This window comes from Gracilinanus agilis, chromosome 4 (genome assembly GCF_016433145.1).
Source record: "Gracilinanus agilis isolate LMUSP501 chromosome 4, AgileGrace, whole genome shotgun sequence".
Classification (NCBI taxonomy): Eukaryota; Metazoa; Chordata; class Mammalia; order Didelphimorphia; family Didelphidae; genus Gracilinanus; species Gracilinanus agilis.
In genome coordinates, this window is record NC_058133.1 from 395,248,697 (window position 1) to 395,269,340 (window position 20,644).

Genomic DNA, 20,644 nt, shown 5'->3' on the forward strand with positions numbered 1-20,644 from the left:
GCATGGGTCGGGGTGGACATGATTGAGGGTGTGGACTGGAAACTACCACACCAATGCAACCACCAACAATTTGGAAATTGGTCTTGATCAAGGACACATGACAAAACTAGTGGAAATGTGCATCGGCCATGGGTGGGGGGAATGTGAGGGGTGAAGGGGAAAGGAGGAGCATGAATCATGTAACCATGTTAAAAATGAATATTAATAAATGTTTGAAAAAAATACAGTAAATTGGCAGTGGCTTTAATATAATCATGCCCTTCAGGTGAAATTTTTTATAGGTAGAGAAAAGCATATTTACTTTTGTTATGTAGCAAGAAAGCTGACTTGGGCATACTGTTATAGCTTGGAAATAGCCAATAAAGTATCTTAAGTATTTTTATTTTTACAATTATTATAGGAGAAATGTTGAACTGTGTTTTACTTTCAGTATAGTGGTGGGCACTGTGGATAGAGCACTGAGCCTGGAGTCAGTAAGACCTGAGTTCAAATTCAGCCTCAGATACTTATTAGCTGTGTGTCCCTAGGTAGGTCACTATTTGTTTCAGTTTCCTCATTTGTAAAATGAGCTGGAGAAGGAAATGCCAAACCACTCCAGTATCTTTTGAGAAAATCCCAAATGGGGTCATAAAGAGTAGTCATGACTGAAAATATCTGAACAACAAAATAACCATAATGGTACAATATTTTTATCTTAAATTGATTGAAACATAAAGTTTTTATTTTCTATTAATTTCAGTAAATGTTCCAAGTCTTTGAATTTGGAACCCAGCAATGAGGTAACCTGAATAAAATGTTTCTGAAAGCTCCTTCAAAGTGAGGCACATTGCTTGTTGAAGATATGTTATAGTGTAGGGAGAGCTGGCCTAGAGCCAGAAAGACCTGACTTCAAGTCTCAGCCTCTAATATTTGCTAATTGTGAGGCCCTGAGAATGCCAATGAACTTCCCAGAGTCTCAGCAACTCTCTGAGAGTGTTAGTTGCAGAGAAAGTACAAATCTGCATTGGAAAGGGGATTTTATTCATTTGGGAATTTCCTATACCAATGGAAATCATAGATTTAGTCTCTACTCCTATCTTTATTCCTTATCCTTATTCATATCCCAGTTGGCTAAAATGGAGTACTTTTATTTTTTATTTTTATTTTTTGTTTGTTTTTTGAAGTTTGGGAAATTTATTTATTTTAGAGTGGTTTTCTATGGTTACAAGATTCATGTTGTTTCCTTCCCTTCCCCCAACCCCCTCCCGTAGCTGACCTGCAATTCCCACTGGATTTTACTTGTGTCATTGATCAAGACCTATTTCCATATTATTGATATTTACACTAGGGTGATCATTTAGAGTCAGTATCCTCAATCATATCCCCATCAACCCATGTGATCAAGCAGTTGTTTTTCTTCTGTGTTTCTACTCCCAGAGTTCTTCCTCTGAATGTTGATAGTGCTCTTTCTCATAAATCCCTCAGAATTGTCCTGGGTCATTGCATTGCTGCTAGTACAGAAGTTCATTACATTTGATTGTACCACAGTGTATCAGTCTCTGTGTACAATGTTCTAGTTATGCTCCTTTCACTCTGCATCAATTCCTGGAGGTCTTTCCAGTTCACATGGAATTCCTCCAGTTTATTATTCCTTTGAGAACAATAGTATTCCATCACCAACAAATACCACAATTTGTTCAGCCATTCCCCAATCGAAGGACATTCCCTCATTTTCCAATTTTTTGCCAGCACAAAGAGTGAGTTTATAAATATTTTGGTACAAGTCTTTTTCCTCATGATCTCTTTGGGGGTACAAACCCAGCAATGGTATGGCTGGATTAAAAGGCAGACAGTCTTTTACAGCCCTTTGAGCATATTAAAGGAGACCCTTTTAGAAACAAAGTCCCTGTAATTGCCTGTCTTAATGCACCAAATATGTCAAGACAATAGGTCCTGAATGTGGAAGTTTTGATTTTGGGACCATGAGTAATTTAATTACTGGATCCTTGTGATAACCACAAAGTGGGGGAAATTGATTATAGCAGATGGTGGCTCTCCTGCACATTATTCCCAGTTCCAAAAGCATCATTTCTCCTAATGTTTGACAGCTCATGAAAAAAACAAACTTCCTGCTTCTCTTTGACAGCCTCTGGTAGTTATCAATCCTTGCCACATTTCTGGTTTAGGCTGTAATAGGAATATGCAAAGCTACTATATTTGTGCTGTACTTCGCCTTTTTATTTTCAGTAAATTCTAGTTGCTACTTATGATTGAATGAATAAAAGTGGATGAAGAAGCATTTATTGAGCACTATAATGGGGAATAACAAGGGAAGTTAACTAAATATTATCTGTGGGCTCACAATAGGGTGTGAGGGAGACAGGAATGTCAGAAGGCAGGACCAAACAAGATAGGGAGACCGGGTTTAACTACTAAGGAGGTATCTGTTAACAGAAGTGGCAGTTAGGCCCTAACTGTCACTCTGCACCTTCTAGGCAAGGGGCCTATGGAGACTAGCAGGCAAAAGGCAAGAGTTTATAACAATTTTAATTAAGGACACAATAGTAAAAGATGGGAATAGGGGTTTCTACACTTTTAGACTAAGGGCAAACCACAGGGTCAGGGGAGGGACTTAATTACACTCATCTAAGACCTAAGCCAGGCAGGGCCCAGAGAATAGCAGGACTGGAGTGGGAATCCTCACAGCAGAGTCCAGAGATGTTATCAGGATGCCAGGAGCCAACTCCTCCAGAACTGATGATCCAAAGTAGCCCAGTAGGGAGAGGAGGTCTGCAAACTGTCCACCAGATCGTAGGCCACTTCCCTACTCAGTGCTGTCTTGCAGGATTGATGTCCTCTGCTTTCAATCTTCACCACTCTCCAAGATCCCAGGGAATTAGGGTACAGCTCCACTAGCTCTGAGGTCTCCCAGGGTCAGTTATAGCTTGTCCCAACTACCATGGAGTCTGTCTCAGAGAGCAAAGCCACACTTCCTGCTTCCCCATTCCATTTGGAATTCTCCAGCCCTTCCTGTTAAGTCTCCTAACTAATAACTAAATAATCTTCCTCACAACAGCATTTATTTTGTACTCTCCTCTGTGCCAGATCCTGGGCAGAACAAAAACCTACCCCTCCCTCAAGAAGCTTACACTCTATTAGAAGAAGGGAATAATTAAAGAGAAGATAGACTTGGAAAGAAGGGACTAAGAAATGGTTGGGGAGTGGGTGGTTCTTGGCAAGATAGGAGAAAAGCTCATCTCTCAGAACTTTGGGTTCTGGGAACAGAGTTGGAGCTCCAGGAATGGGAGAAGGAAGAGGCCAGAGTGCAGCCATTATGGCTTGGAATCTGCTGGGAAGCAAGGTTAAGGCCTGTTTCTGGGCAAGAAAAGTTAAAAACTCACCTATCAGAGCCACAAATTTCCATTCTTTTGTTATCTATATGCCATGGATCCAGGATTCATTTTAATACTGAAACTTTTCCCACTGTTTAACCTTATTCAGTTGGTGCTTTTAAGAAAAAACTTTAGATCTCTCAAATGTCCCTGAATTTTTTTTTTCCTTCTGAAGCTTCACAAAATATTACTAATTCTTGGCCTTTTAGGCAAAAGAGCCCTCTAGCCTTGATTCCCTTCCCTTGTTCCCTGAAGAACATTTGGCCAAGGACCCAGATTTTTTTTATCTTCTTATACATGCTTGCATTCCTTTAGTTCCTGGAGATACATCAAGAAGCATATCTCTGAAGGTCCCTGGACTCTTTGACACCTTTTCTTTGCCACTCTTTAGCCACAGTTGTGTGGTAGGCATCTCAAGATTAGCAGGTTTAAAACAGAACTCATATTTTTCCCCAAACTCTTCCAGACTTTCCTGTTCCAGCCCAGGGAACCATCATTCTCTCAGTCAAATCAGGCTCATAGCCTCAGTGTCTTCCTCAGCTCCTCAGTCTCACTCACAACCCCTATCTAAGCCACTGCCAAATGTTCCTGTTGCTGCCTTTATGAAACGTCTCTGAGACATTCCCGTCTTTCTGTTCACATAGCCACCAGCCCACTTCAGCCATCATCACCTCTCACCTGGATGATTGTAACAGCCTCCTAATTGGTTCCCCACTCCAGCCTCCACTCGGCTGTCAAAGTGATTCCCTAAATGCAAACCTGACTATGTCAGCTCCTCCTCTTCAACATTCCCCTAGAGCAGTGGTGGCAAACCTATTGCACACATGCCCTAAAGGCCGCACAAAGGCCGCCCTCTCTGTGGGCACATGCGCCATCCCCTGCCAGAGTCCATTACTAGAAAGCTAGAGGGACATGGCAGAACTCCCCCCTCCATGTGCCTGAGGACATTCCTCACTTCCCCCACCCCTCTGCCCAGCAGCCAATGGGAGTGCTTCCTCCCCCCACTGTCTGGGGTAAAGTGGGGGGTATGTGGCCCTCTGTCTCTGGGGCAGGCATGGTGCATGGTCGGGGGGGGGGGTGGAGGTGAGGCCCAGCACTCCATCTCTAAAAGGTTTGCCATCACTGCCCTATATAATAAATTCCAGTGGTTCTCTGTTGCCACCAGAATCAAATATTAAGTCTTCTAATATTTAAAGATCTTTCCAGCCGTATTACACTTTACTTAACTGCCATGCTTTCTACAATCCAGCTATTACGGCCTTCTTTTTATTCTTCTTATATAATACTCCATCTCTCATCTATGCATCCATTCCCTATGCCTTCTTATCTCTAGTTCTTAGTTTACCTGGTTTCATCAAAACTCTGCTAAAACATCTCCCTTGTTCCCCCCAGCTATTTGTGCCTTCTCCTCCAAGGTTACCTTTCAACTACTCTGAATATACCTTGTGATTACTTAGTTGTTTACATATTTCCTCTCCCATTAGATTCTTCTTTTAACTCTTACCTTCCATCTTAAACTCAATACTCTGTATTGGTCTCAAAGCAGAAGAGAGGTAAGGGCTAGGCAATAAGAGTTAAGTGACTTGTCCAGGGTCACACATCTAGGAAGTGTTTGGGGCCATTTTTTTGAACCCAGGATCTCCTGTCTCTAGTCCTGGCTCTCTATCCACTGAACCATCCGACTGTTCCAATAGCTGTCATTTTGACTTTGCTGAACTTCAGTTTCTTCAGGTGAGTTTGTGACAGGTACTGGCCATACCTAGCATCAGGAAATGAGTATGAAGATCAGATAGACTAATGTATCCGAATAACAGAATTTCAAAGTTGAAAAGGACTCTCATAGGCTACTTATCCCCAGACTGTGTATGAGAAAGCACTTCTATACAATATATCTCAACAAAAGGTCTTTGAATCTTTGTTCAAAGACCTCCTTTGAAAGGTAGCCCACTACCTCTGAAGGTGGCCATTTCCCCTTTGGAGCAGGTTGAATTGCTAGTAGTTTTTCCCCTACATCAACCCTAAATTTCCTTCTTTGCAGTTTTGACCCTCTTACTCTTAACTCTTCCTTTGGGACCAAATAGAGCAAATCTAATACTTTTTAGACATGATAGATCTTCAAACATCTGAAGGTAGTTATTATGTCCTCCCAGGTGTTCTCCGTCAGCCAGTTCTTAATATTACCCGAACTTTAGGGCTTTACTATCCTAGATGCCCTCCTCTGGTCACATCCTAAGAGCTACATTAATTTCTTGGCAACTATTTGAAGGTATTTTGTAAATTCTAAAAGTTGTAAATCAAATACCTTACTGGTATTTATACTTTATCTCCCCAACCAGATTATAAAGTTCTTAAAGGCAAGGATTTCCTTTTATTCATTATAGTCTCCTAAAACAACCCTTGGGGATGCTTTATTATAAAAAATGTTCAGCAAACATTTATTGAGTCTTCATATTTATCTCTATATTAACAAAATTAGAATTAACATAATGAACTGTATTGTCCTAATATTTATAAGACTTAGAACTGGGGGGGGGGAACTTGGGGAAGAGCTAATCTATTGAGGAAAATCCTGAAAGAAACAGCCTAGGACTGTAAACCCAAGAGCCTTGGTAATAGCAATGTTTTCATCCCAGAGTCCTCAACAAATATCCTGGAAAACAACTCCTGTGGATATGCGGCAACTTCTCATGCAAGTGCTACAGCCACAACTTCTAAAAGCCCAGAATAGAAAGTATGTCCCATCAGAGATCTTAGCAATCTAAAATGGTTCAACATCAGAAATGAATATTTTATCATTGAAATGACATTAAAGAAAAGGTATTAACATCAGCTCTGCTGCTGCACTTTTAGAATCATAGAACTTTTCTATTCGAATTGCAACAAGAACTTTACATATGGGTTGTCTCCCCCAATAAAAATGTGAGCTTACAGTGCTTTGCCTAGAGTAAGCTCTTAGTAAATGCTTAATTTGTAGCTTCTCAGAGTCTTAAGAGCCTACTTGGCTCTTAAGACATTACAGCTATATGATTAAATATTTGGCCTTGAAATGTTAGAAACAAAGAAGCACAGTGTGACTTAAGAGAAATTTCTACCAGCCAATTCAGTAATCTCTGTATCTGTGAAGTTCTGTCAGTATTTTGAAAATCTAAGGAATTCAGCCAGCCAGAAGCCAATCATTCTGTTAATACTAAAGTATTCGATTAACCAGTCAAAATTAAATAGGGCCCCAGGAGAATCTATATATTGCTACCAGAACTATTTAGAACTTAATGAATAATTGATTTATTTTCAATTAGATAACAGCTTAAAGGACTCTTACTTGAATTGTAGGGCCCATTCCTTATTAAACTATTTACTCAAATTAATTTTAAAAATATACTTCATCCAGTCCTTATGTTAAGCATGGTTGGCCTTATATTTTAAAAAGGAGGTTGTTTATTATATCAAAATTTGAGTCTGCTGTAAATTTCTTTTATATAAAAGTTTTATGCCACTTGATCAATTCACATAAAAATGACCACGTTTGGTTTTTTCTCTCCCTGAGGTATAAGACTGGTTTCCCAAAATAATGATTTGCATGGGGAGCACAGTGGTCCAGAAATAATTATTCCAGTATTAATAATTTTTAAATCCTGTGGGTTTTTCCTTCAAGAAAACAGTTATTTAACTCAAGGCTATTTGCAGTGTCCTTGAAAAATATAATAGATAAAATCATATTCTATGACCCTCAATCATTAATGTTCAGTAAGACATAAAACAGAATCGTATGCTTGCTTTAGATGTTTACTACTCTCATAGAACAAATCTAGTTCAGAGGGTAAGCTGCATAATTCTCATTTTGTAGAGGTCAGAAGAATGGGTGTAGAATATTGCATGTACTATTCAATTCAGTTGGGTGGTTAGTTTTGTTAAACTGCTTTTTCCTCTTTTTAAAAAAAAAATAGGTCTTGAGATATTGTCCACTCAAAGCCATTACAAAGATCCATGTAATAAATTGCTGCTAACTGCTACTTATACTCTTCTTTCATCAGAAAACAACCCAGGATTCTTCTCTTTTCATCTTATATGCCAGAAAACTTAGAGTGATATTTATTGTTCAACTGTTATCATCATCTATTTAGTTCAGGTATTTATATCAGGTATTCTCTCAAACTTGTGATCAAGAGTACTTATGTAGGACAAATTGATTTATTTAGAGAAAGAGGTTGATCATTTTCACTTCTTCAAGTCACTTTCTTCTTTTCTTTTCTTCCACCTTCTAAAACCTTTAGCATGAGCTAGAATATGTGGCACTGCTCAGAAATTTTCAGTTCATTGTAATTATAGGTAGCTTTTCCCTGCCATGTTACCATTAGAATAACTATAGGGAATCCTGCTAAATTTTGTTGGTTAATTGCTTTTGTTTTGAATAGTCCATTCATAGTAATATATTCCAAGGGATTTAGTTATGGATGTTAACAGATTTCTCTTTTTTTGTATATAAGAAGCTAAAAGTTAGAATATTGAATTTGTTTTTTCAGCAAATAGATATTTACTTTGTTCAAGGCACCAGAGCAGGAATCAGAGATTTAAATTTCTGAGTAATCTGGGATATGTAATTTATATATCTCAGTTTCTCATCTCCTTAGGAGTATAAAAATAATGCCACACATATAAGGAAAGGACAAGAAAAAATGTGGATAAAGCTTAGGAATAAGTATCTGTGATATTTGTGACTTTTATTGGGGAAAATAGGTTATGCCGAGTTTTCTAAAAAGGCAGATTTCATTTTGTAAAAAATACTTAAAAAAAAAATAAAGACAACTGACATGTAAATCAAGAGACCTGATTTCTATTCCTGCTTCTGAGTCTATCCATGTGATCTTTTCTTGATAATTTAACTCATTTGGGTTTTCATTTCCTTTATAAGATGAGTATATTGATCAAGATGATATCTGAGGTTTAGATACCATAATTAGTGGAAGGTACTGATTTAATATCATATTCCTCCCAACTTAATGTATTTTGATTAAGTTAAATGGATTTTTTGGTTTCTGGAGCAGCAAAAGGGAAATGATAAGATTTTTCACAGCTGGGAAATTTCTCATGTAACTTTCAGCTTTTATGACATTAGTGCTTGTGGAAGATAAAATGCTCCAGGAACAGAGAACAGTGTATATATTAAGCATATATTAAAATATATTATATATGATAATATTTTATATATAAACATTTATATGTAATATATTTTATATAACACAAGGCATGGAATCAGTGTCAACTATACATTATAAACTTTGTACTATGAATGCAAAGAGCTATATTAGAAGAGAGGGGAGATAAATGTTAATTTTGTGAAGTATAAAATACTACACAGATGACCACAGTTCTAAGAACACAAGAAAAAATGGGCATATAATACGAGACAGTATAAGAAGATGCATTGATTCAAGTATTAGGAAAATGAAGGAGATCCTAACTACAATACATAATGTATTTTTCCACCAAAACCATAGGAACAAAACTGCAGGAGCAAATTCTAAAGGTGTTTATTTGGCTTTGAGAAAAAAAACAGAAAGGTGAACGATGAAAACCACCTGTCTTTCGTAGCATTTCTGCACGACATTCTGTATAGGAAACGAGGCATGTTTTGTTCCTTTTTGTGTCATCTGTCTTAGATTAAACACTAAGAAGCAGGAAAACTAGGTTTTGCCATAATTGAGATAAAGTTAAATCATTAATCTAGCCCCTGAACTGTGCTTTTTTGGCAATCTTTGGAAGCTCCTGGTCGTGGGTCATTTCTTTATGAGAGTTTCTTGTTGTTCCTCTTTGTACCTCTACTATCTAACATGGTGCTTGGCATGTAGAAGATACTTTTGAAATGCTCCTCTATTAATCAGTTGTTTGAATTCTCACAGATTAGACCAACCTTCTAGGTAATCAACTGCATTTTGTGTGCCTGAAATTTATGTGGAGAGGAGAAAACTTTTTTTTAATTACAAATTTCTCTCTGACTGTTATATTTAAAGGTAATGCTGTTGACAAAATATCTACTAGAAATGGTTTCTGTTTTGCTGCCATTTCAAAATACCTAAAATAATTTGTCTATATAAAGACTTTCTGCTTATTTAAACTTTTGTGTTTTCTAGGTAGCTGACTGTGCTTGGGATGAAACTGTGAAGATCTATAACCCAGTTTGTCTTATGATCCCACCTTAGGAAGTGAGTGCTCTCCTGCTGAATCAACATAGGAGACTAAGAAGCTGTTCAATGCAAAATAAATGAATTGTTGATAATATTTTGACATAATTCTTTATATTGTTAGGATTTTAAACTTTTTAAGTGATTAGTATTAATTGAAGATAACAAATAGAAACTTTGGCTTGTTATTTTAACCCACTGTGAATATCAAATTTCCTACATTTATGACTTTGGTGTGTTTCGTGTATGAATTATGGTGTTTCTTACAATATATGCTAAAATCTAATCTCCATGTCTTAAAATACATAAAATAAAAGAGGTCATTTGGTTGAACTGAAAGCTATACATTTTATTTTTGAGTCACATTTTTCATGTAAAATGACTGAGGTTGTTGATAATAAACATCACAATAAATTGCTTCTCTTAATTATTACTACAATGACAGGAAAAGAATTGTTTTTCTTATGTACATTAAATATGTTATGCATGTATATAGCAGCATGGAAGTTCCCTGTAAGTTAAACCCAAAAGAATGGTTAGATACTCTGAAAACATGAAATGAAGGGAATCCTTACCTATTCAATACATTTTCATTAACCCCCACCACTATATAATGTCCCAGGGGGACAAATATGAAAACGAAAAAGGTTCCTTTTCTCAAGAAGTTTGCAGTTTAGTGAGACATACCATACACATCTACAATACAAGTTAAAATGAGACTTCATTTCCCATAGCAACTATTCTAAAGCCTCCCTTTCTTTCCTCTCTTCCCAAACAATAGCTCTGTGCCTGAACTTACTGCAAATCATCTAGCTCCCTTCAATGAAAAGGTTTCAATCGCTGGACATGATTTCACTTCATCAGTCCTTCCCTACCTCAAACTGAGTAATGCAACTCTATTCTGTTTCTCTTTGGCCAACAAACAAGAGACATCCCTATACACTAAAGTTGGTCCCTTCATCTTCTATTCTGTCTCCATCAACCATTTCATCTCTCTGATTTAAAATGTGCTCAAGTTTTTCCAAGTCTAAAAAAAAAAGTTTTCTCTTGACCCTTTTATTGCATATCTCCCCTCTTTCACTGATAAATTTCTCAAAAACCTTGTTACTGAAAGTAGACAGCTGCCACACCAGTTATATTAGAACCTGCATTCTCATTTCTTCCCCAGTCACCCCTTTGAAGCTACTTCCCCAGGTTACCAGCTTTTGATATTGTTGGCTTCTAGCCTCCATTGAATTTTCTTTCCTTGCCTAAGCTTTGGAGACACTACACTTTCTTTCAACTTTAAAACTTCTCTGCTTATCCTCTTCACTTTTGAAGGTGATATAACGGATAGTTTGCTAGATGTGGTGTTACTAAGCCCTAAGTTTGAATTTTGCCCCAGATATTAGCTATGTCACAATGGGTAAGTCTGTCTTTCTGTCTGTCTGTCTGTCTTTCTTTCTCTCTCTCCCCATATACTTACTTTCTCCTGTGATAAATTTAAATTAATTCCCAAATTAAATGTATTCCCAAAGTGACTGGCTTTTGTACCATAAAGAATCTCTAGCTGTCTACAAGAAATTATCATCCAGACATCCAACCACCATTCCAAATTCAACACGTCCAAAACCACATTTATTCTCTTTTTTTGCCTAAACCTGCCCCTCATCTCAATAGCACTACTTTTTTTGTCTGTCTACCAGCATTCTCCCTATTGCCTATGTTCAAAACCTTGGGGTTATTTTTCTCTTTTCTCTCCCTCCCTCCCTCACTCCCTCGAGTCAGTCTTGACAGTTGTAAACCAGCAGCATCATTTGTATCTTTTTCTTCTCAATTCCCAAAACCATCATCCTAACACAGGTCCTCATTACTAACCACAATCCCTTCTTAAAACTTCTTCCCATCCGAACTCTATCCTCCAATAGACCATTTAAACTCTACATATATAGATTTGGTCACTTTGTCCTTCCTCTGCTCAAAAATCTGCAGTAGCTACCTTTTGTCTACTGTCATTTGCCTGATGTTTCAAGGTCTTCCACATGTTGGTACCAGCTCACCTTCTGAGCCTTAAATCATTCCCTCCTCTACCCTTTGTCATTCAGGCAAACTAGTCCAGTCCCTCAATCTGTCTTGTTTTCTTATTCTGCTATTCCTTTATTCATTCTATTCCCTATGCCTTCTTTCCCTTTTGAATTCCCACTTGGCTTTAATGTCTGTCTGACTCAGGTCCTTCATGAAGACTTCCCAGATCCCTCTGACCCTTAAAAACCTTGATCCTCACATTACACTTTTTGGGGGGACAATTTTCTCATAAACTTTGCGTATTTGACTTATCTGTTCATTCTAGGTCAATTTAACAAAGTGGGTGGGACACTGTACTTCTTAATAAAGATGCAAAGACAAAAACCAACACCCTGTTATTGTTCTCAAAAAGCTTACCATCTACTGGGAGAATATATGGATAAATTTAATAAAAGGAACACATGAACTGTATCTAAACTTTACATATTCTCTCGGTGCTTAGCAGAATAAACACTGTAATCATTTAATGTTAAACACTGAATAAGACAAGCAAAAGGCAGTGGTGTAGCAGAGAGGCATGGGAGGCTTGGGAGAAGGAGTCTCTTGGTCTAAAGAGTATTGAGAAATTTTCATAAAAGGTAGCACTTGAGACCTTGAAGGAAAGAAAAAATAATCAGGCAGAGACATGGAAAATATCCATTCTAGAGATGGAAAGTCTTTATTAGAAGTGAGGTTAGCTAAATGGCATAGTGGATAGAGTGCTGGACCTGGAGTTACAAAGACTTATCTTCCTGAATTCAAACTGGCCTCAGACACTTACTAGCTGTGTGATCCTGGACAAATCACTTAATTCTGTTTGCCTCATTTTCTGTATCTATAAAATGACAAAACCACTCCAGTGTCTTTGCTAAGAAAATCCCAAATGGGGTCACAAATACTTGTATGCAATTGAAAAATGACTGAGCAGCAACAAAATGTACAAATACATGGAGACAGAAGAGGGCCAGGTAAGACTGGAAGTCTTGCAGGTGCTCTACTCTGGTTGTAAAATGTAAAGTATACGAAGTGAAATAGTGAGAAATTAGACATTAAAAGTACAAAACAGAAGAAATGGAAAAAAAATAGAAAGCATTATGAGGTAAAAAATAGTTACATGGAATAGAAAACAGAACTTAAGGGACTTTGAATGCTTTCAGTAAAACATTTATATTGTATTTTGTAGGCAAAGGGAAGCCACTATAGGTTTTTAAGCAAGGAGAGGCTTCTGCAGTAGAAAAGTTACGATGGCAATGGGGTGAAACCCCAAAACTTGGACCTCCTTCACTAACAAAACGTCTTAAAATTCTGTGGCACCAATAGGTTGGCATTCTTTTGTTTGAGTTTTAATAAATTTCCTCCTTTGACTTTTTTCCTTTTTCCTTTCCTATTTATATTTCTACCTTGAATTTTATTATTTCCTTAAAATGATGGCCCATCTGGGCAATGCTTTTCCCTCTTCACTAGTTTCCCTCAGCTACCTACATCTCAGGAATGGAAATTTAGGTGCTAATGTCCAGGAAGGCAGTGGTCCAGTAATTACCCTAAAGCTGAAAAAATTAGTGTGATTATTTAGTAATTAATTAGTAATTAAGCATAATATTAACTTTTATTTTTTACTTATTTTCAAAAACCCTTACCTTCTGTCTTAGAATCAATGCAAATATCAGTTCCAGGACAGAAGAGCAATAAGGGCTAGGCATATGGAGTTAAGTGTCTTGCCCAGGGTCACAGAGCTAGAAAGTATCTATGAGAATTTATTTTTCATTTGCTGTATTAATTCCTATGTTTTAAGGGGAATTACTATGGGATTTCGGTCAGAGATAGTATCTAATCTGCTACTTTTTGCATTTTCTTTGTTCTTGAGAACTCCAAAGAATGTCTTCCTTTTTAACAGAATTTGATTGATAAATGAAAGAGACAAGAATTGTTTTCTGACTTGTTTGACCTATCCATCCCTGGAGATAGAGAAGACCATTTTAAAATTAGCTATTACCAGTTAAAGACATCTTGGGTTGGTCAAGGGAGGGGCTGAATAATGAGCTCCTAAAATTCAAATGGGCTTCTGATCTAGTTCCAGTAGTCCCTGGTTTTCAAGAAACAATCATGGAGACCAATCTCACTTTATCAGTTATGATGGTGCCTAATTGATAAACTTATACTCTTACCCAAAAATCAGTCTCTCAAGAAAATTTTAATTGTAACACAGTTTTAGGTCAGATCTGAACCCAGAACCTCCTATCTCCAGGCCTGGCTCTCTATCCACTGAGCTACCTAGCTGCCCCATAACTTTAATTTTTTAATGTACATAAAACAATTTTTCTTCTATTATATAGATTATCATAATTATAACTGATTTTTTAAAATGTGAAGTATATTATGTACATCTTTTTACAAGTATAAATTACTTTTGGGGATCAGAATACTGTTCTAATTACATTCGGCCAAGATCATATTTAGAATTAGACCAATACCATGATTGATTGGTATAGGAAATTCCCATTGAGCAAATGCTTTCTACCAAAGTAAATGGGCACCTTCTGCAATTAGCCTTCGACTATTGTCTGTATCTTTGAGAGGTTAAGGAATGGAGCTAAGATTTCTTCCAAGGAAAATCTGCATCCTTTCTGATGGTTTGGTGGGATAATTATAAAGAGCAGCAGTTTAGACTTAAGTGGCCAAGAAAAGGTTAGACCAGGACTCCTCATATAACTCAGCATTTAATTTTTACTAACTTCCCAAACTTTTTTTTCCTTTTTTTCCCTTTTGCTCCATGAGTTGCCATAGCCAAGAATTCATCACCAACTGACCAACGTACTGGCCTTACTTAATTAAACTGGTCCTTGGAAAGCAGACATAGTCTGCTGCCAGAATCAAACTGGCTTTCCAGCATGGTCAAATGCCAAGTGTGCCCACCTAGTAATAACAGGGATTTGAGAGAGAGTGGTAGGGGAAAAGTAAAGACAAAGCTGACCTGGCAGAGGAAAGGCCTGAAAGCGATTTTATAATATAAAGTCCTCATTTGGATTGTGAAAGCATTAGTATTTATTCCTTTTTCATATCCATTACAATATAGTTGAGGGCTCACCCAAAGTACTAGGAGGCAACCACAGGAAGACATGAGTTCAGATCCAACTTAGATACCTCTTAGCTGGGCAAGCCACTCAAACTCTGATTGCCTGACAAAATGATCCATTGGATTCACTGGAGAAAGAAATGACAAACCACTCCAGTATCCTTGCCAAGAAAACCCTATGGATAGCTATAGTCCATATGGTCATAGAGAATCAGACAGGACTGAACAACAACAACAAAATATACAAAAGTACAATAGATGATCTGTTTACTGTTCTTTTTGCTACAAATGCCATAATTATACTTAATTCAAGATCAATCCATCGCTAATGAGATCGTTTTCCTACAGTGCTAAAATTCTATTAGAACTTAAAATTGTACTCCAGATATAAATAATTTGGAGAGATCAAATTTTGATTAATTGTTTTCCAGTGTACTCATAACAAAGGAATACTTTTCTTAGGGAGTGTTGAACATATGGCATCTCCCGTATTAAACTTAGTTTAATAGCTAATATTTGCATACTTAATTATATAATTTATTTTATATACTGATGCTTTTAAGGTTTGCAAAGCATTATATATATAAAATCTCATAACCTGTAAGGTAGGTGCTTTAATTCTCAATTTGGAGATAAGGAAACAGGTTTAGAGAAGTTAAATGAGATGGTATAGTATGGTAGATATGGGTCTGACCAAAGGCAGGAAGATGCGGGTTCAGATGCTATATCAGATATTAGCTATGTACATTGGACAAGTTATGTCTCAGTTTCCTCATCTGTAAAGTGAGCAAATTAGACTTAATGACCTCTGAGGGCCTTTCCAGCTCCAAGGCTATGATCCATGACTTGCCTTTGATTGTATTGCTTAAAAGCAGGGGGGCTAGTACTTCAACCTCAGTACTTATGGATTTATTCTCAGTGTTCTTTCTACTACACAAGGATTCAAGTGGCTTTGATCTGTCTTTGATGTTATCGGTTTAGTTCCCTTTCTGGATACCTTCCTATCCATTTTTCATCCCCCAACAGGGAGCTAATGGAAAGAACACCAGATATAGCATCAGAGACTCTGGTTTTGAATTTCATCTCTGTGTTTACTAACTGTGTGAGGAAGTCACCAAACCTCTCTGGACCTTGGTTTACTCATTTGTAAATAAAATGATGTCCAAGTTCTCTTACAGCTCTGGATCCTGTTAGGGTTTATTATTGTAAAATGCTCTTTTCATTTTTTCATAATTTGTTTTCTTTTTGGCTCTCACTAAAGCAAATACATACCATAAGGTATGAAAATAAAACTGTAGCAAAAGATGTTCTAATGACTATTATGTTTTTCTTGCTAACCAAAGAGTAGAATTGCTTCTTAGAGCAATGTGTGGTCATAATTAAAGGTAGATCTAAAAAAACACAGTCACTTAAAGCCATCAAGAAGCAGTTATTATAAGGTTTTCAAAGCCAAATGGGAATCTTTGTTAAATGATGCCAAGTTAAGGATGGAGAACAGCAATAAGAACTCATAAAAGGAGATTTTGCAATCTTGCTTTTTTTTTTACATTGGGTGCTCTATCTTAAAGAGATTTGAATTATGTTCATTTCTTAAATTAGGTAAAGCAAAATCACTGGGTATTGTAAAATAATATTAACCTGATTTCTATATTGGTTAATATATCTACATTTCTTTGTGATTTGTGAGCCTGGCCCTTTTCTTTAATATTAATCTAATTTCTATATTGGTTAATATATCTAATTTTCTTCATGATTTGTGAGCCTGGCCCATTTCTTTCCTATTACTATTTGTTCTATGCAACAAATGCTTATTTAGTGTCCAATGTCTTCAAGGCACTATACTAACCACCATGGAAGTTATAAATAAAAGCCGAGTAAAATACAATTTCTGCCCTCAAGGAGATTTTAGTCTGGTTGTAAGGATAAGACAAGCAGTGCTTCGCAATATGGTGACCTAAGAGATACAAAAGATTGAGGGGGAAAAGGGAGCATTCATTTGAGGGACCATGAAAGACTTAACTGAGGAACTTGTGTCTGAGATAGGGTTTGAACTCTGGAGAAGATTTTGGCAGAAGGATATTGTAAGAAATGTGAATCCAGAAAGCATAAGGCATGAAATGAAAGATATATATGGAGTGGAAAATCACAGATCTAAGGGGCCTGAGCCTAGTTAGCACAATGACCTATGAATATAAGGGTTTCTTCACTACTTAGCCACAGATTATGATATGGACACCCTAGAATGGGGGATAACTCTTAGAGATAGATGCTATTATCCCCATTTTACAGTTGAGGAAAGAGGTAAAGAGAAGTCAAATGATTTGTCCAGATTTCTGCAATTAGTAAATATCTAAGGTAGGATGCCTAAGTCTATGCACAGACCTCTAACCACTGTGCAACTTAGACTTCCGGGGATGGAGCCAAGATGGTGCAGTAATCTACAGTAGCTCTGTATCACCATGAGAATCCTCTCTGACCAAGATTAAAATATCACCACAAAACAAATACAGGAGTGAAAGAACCAACAAGGAGACAGAGTGAAACAACTTTCAAGAAGAAAAACCCAAAAGGTAGGCAACAAACATCTGGGGCACTGGGGTGAGAGGAGACTAGACCCAGCAAGAAGCTTTAGAAAGGAGAGAAAAGGAAACCTCATACCCCCACCCCACATCTGCTGTCAGAGATTCAGGAACAATTATGGACTTAATTAAAGAGAATGACTATGAGGAGACATCATATCAAAACCTATGGGATACAGCAAAAGCAGTACTCAGGGGAAAATTTCTATCTCTGAGTGTCTATAGCAATAAAATCAAGAGGGAGGAGATCAATGAATTTGGTTTACAACTTAAAAAATTAGGAAAAGAACAAATCAAAAATCTCCAGATAAAAACTAAATTGGAAATCCTAAAAATTAAAGGAGAAATTAATCAAATTGAAAGTAAAAGAATTATTGAACTAATAAATAAGACTAGGAGCTGGTACTTTGAAAAAACAAATAAAATAAAGTACTGGTTAATCTAATAAAGAAAGAAAGAAGAGAATCAAATTAACAGTATCAAAGATGAAAAGGGTGATCTCACCTCTAATGAAGAGGAAATTAAGGTAATTATTAAGAATTATTTTGCCCAATAACATGGCAATAAATACGATAATCTAGATGAAATGGGTAAATATTTACAAAAATATAAATTACCTAGATTAACAAAAGAGGAAATAGAATACTTCCCATCTCAAAAAAAAGAAATTGAACAAGCCATCAAGAAATTTCCTAGGAAAAAAATCCCCAGGGCCAGATGGATTCACTGTGTAATTTAGCTGCCTTGGCTGTAGCAGGAAGCTATCTGGAAAAGAAATTCATTGTATGAACTACTGTTTGGCTCTCCCCAAACTGCAAAGGACAAGAACTCTTAAAGCTTTCAATCCTACCATCTGATGGTACCCTGCAACACCCCTGTGAGGTAGTAGCATAGCCAGGAGCAATGCTGGGAACCACTCTAAGGAGAGACCTAATTCTACTCTTCCCATCTCATTAACTAACCAAGACTCTATTGTGGAGAATCATGGACTAATCAACTTTTGGCAGAATGCTGGGGATGTTAACCAGAGCTTTTGAAAATCAGATATAACTTCATCCACACTAGTTGAAAGACTATGGAATGTTTCCATTCCAGACAGTAGTAAGAGCTGATGGCAATATGGAAAAGTTAGAGAACTTTGTTCTTTTCTCTCTCCATCTCATCCATCCCCAAAATTGTAGTCATTTATTCATAATTCCTATGAAAAGACAATACTTAGGTTATATTTAAGCCCAATACATTTTACAAACAAAACAAAACAATAACAAAAAGGGAGTTCACTGGGAGATAAGCTTGTACTGATAGATTCATATATTATTTCAGACAATAGCAGCTTAAGGAATTTGTACTTAATTGTGTAAAAGATTACAGAATATCTCTGTAGTGGAGATTGGAATTATTACAGAATACAATACAAATATATGGATTATTCACTGTCATAGAAGGAATTAAGGGAGTCTGAATGCTAATTGAAGCATACCATCTTCACTTTATTTCCTCCTTGAATTTTTCTCTAGTGTAATTGATATGTCTTCTTTCACAGCATGATGAATGTGGACTTATATAATGCATGATAGCACATGGACAAACTATATCATATAACTTGCTCTCTTAGGGAAGAGAAAGGGAGAGAACATGGGTTGAAAAGTGTCTGAAAGTGATTATTAAAACTGTATCTACACATAATCTGGAAAAAAATTAAAATACACTTAATTTCTTAAAAGCATATAATTTATGGAAAGTGGTAATTAATTACATTTGGAGGATAAGAAACACAAAAGAGTTGATGATGAATCTAAGATTTGGGGCCCTACTTGGTGACTGAAATTATAGTGATCAATTTGCTGTTAGGAAGTTTTACATATTGGATTAGATGATCAGTAAAGTTCAGCCCAAAACTGTACGTGGTCATTGGGCAGCTAGGTGTTTCAGTCCATAGAGTGTTGGGCTTGGGTTCACAAAGACTTTTCTTCCCAAGCTCAAATCTGACCTCAGACACTTTCTGGTTGTGTGATCCTGGGCAAGTCATTTAGCTCTGCCTCAACTTCTCTTCTGTAAAATGAGCTGGAGAAGGAAATGGCAAATTTCTCCAATATCTTTGCCAAGAAAACCCCCAATGGGATTGTGAAGAGTTGGACACAACTGAATAGCAACAACAGTGTGGTCATTGGTACTATAAAAGATAAGTATTCCTTTAGAATCCCATTAAGGGGATTGGAAACTAGGTCACAGAAGGTTAAGGAATGAGGCAGGAGTGAGAACTATGTGTGTATGTGTGTGTATTTGTTTGTTTTGACTGAGGAGATAGAATAGTGAAGACCTGATATTTGGAAGAAGAGAGAAAGACACTGATAATGGAGGAGAGACTGTTTTCAAAAGAGAAGTCTATAGTGGTTCAAGATGACTTAGCCTATGAACTGCAACCGTGAAGTAAGATCTCCTGTTCTAGAGTTAGTATTTTCTGCAATGAACAAACTGCCTTCCTCTTGCCTACAGATGCTGTCCCTTAACTGAGAGTCCCTAGAAACTCCCAACTATTTATATGTACTTTATTTTTAAAGAACTTGCCAGAGAAGGATTCAGAATAGAATGAATTATCCACTGCTGAAAATAAATCTTGTAGATTCTTTGTTAATTGAAAAGACAATTCCACACCTCATTACCCTCCAAAGCCAGAAACACTCATCAACACTTGACAATGGGAGGCCTGAAAATGGCCAACTAGTTTAGAACCATCACATTTCGCAGCTTAACGGAAGCTCACCACAAAGTGGGAGGCAGGAGCAGAAACAAAACATGTCTTTCTTTGCTTAATCATGTCTATAACTATTCTTCCTTAGAAACGATCCTTGGGAATATGTCTGTCTGTCTGTCTATCTATCTATCTATCTATCTATCTATCTATCTATCTATCTATCTATCTATTTGCTCTGTTAGTAGTTTTATTGAAGACCTTGTTATAGAAACCTCCACTAATGCATATTGGCAATTTGTCTGCAATTTATAGATTTGCCTGGAGCAAATATTATCCTCCCTAGAGGATAATTGACTTGCATAGGGTCATATAGCTAGTCAGAAGCAGGACAACCCCTATCTTTAAACTCAGATCTTACTGACTCCAAGACAGGTCCTCTCTCTACTGCAACTTACTTACCTCCCTTTTCCCATTTTCCTCCTGGAAAATAGGACCAGGAATATAGAAGAGCAAAATTACTTGTCTGAGAGGCAGTCACAGGTGGAACAATTCAACAGCCTTAGATTGGATGATACAAGGAGGTGACATTTAACTTTTTTAGGTGGTGTTGATGGAACAGAGACTACAATATGGACTTGCAGAAGACTGAAGAGGGAACCAAGAAGTCCACTTACTCCCTGAATGAAATCCTTCTGGGTCCACTG

The 20,644-nt window shown here is 36.9% G+C and overlaps 1 protein-coding gene across 1 annotated transcript in view; it reads left to right on the top strand.

The window, feature by feature from the left end:
- The window catches only part of PEX7 (peroxisomal biogenesis factor 7), a 95,118-nt gene extending 85,154 nt beyond the window's left edge, over positions 1 to 9,964 (top strand). Inside the window, exon 10 of the mRNA XM_044677089.1 lies at positions 9,500 to 9,964. Within this exon, the coding sequence (XP_044533024.1) occupies positions 9,500 to 9,568 (69 nt within the window). The 3' untranslated portion in view covers positions 9,569 to 9,964. The remainder of the gene's footprint in view (positions 1 to 9,499) is intronic.
- The last annotated feature ends 10,680 nt before the right edge of the window (positions 9,965 to 20,644 follow it).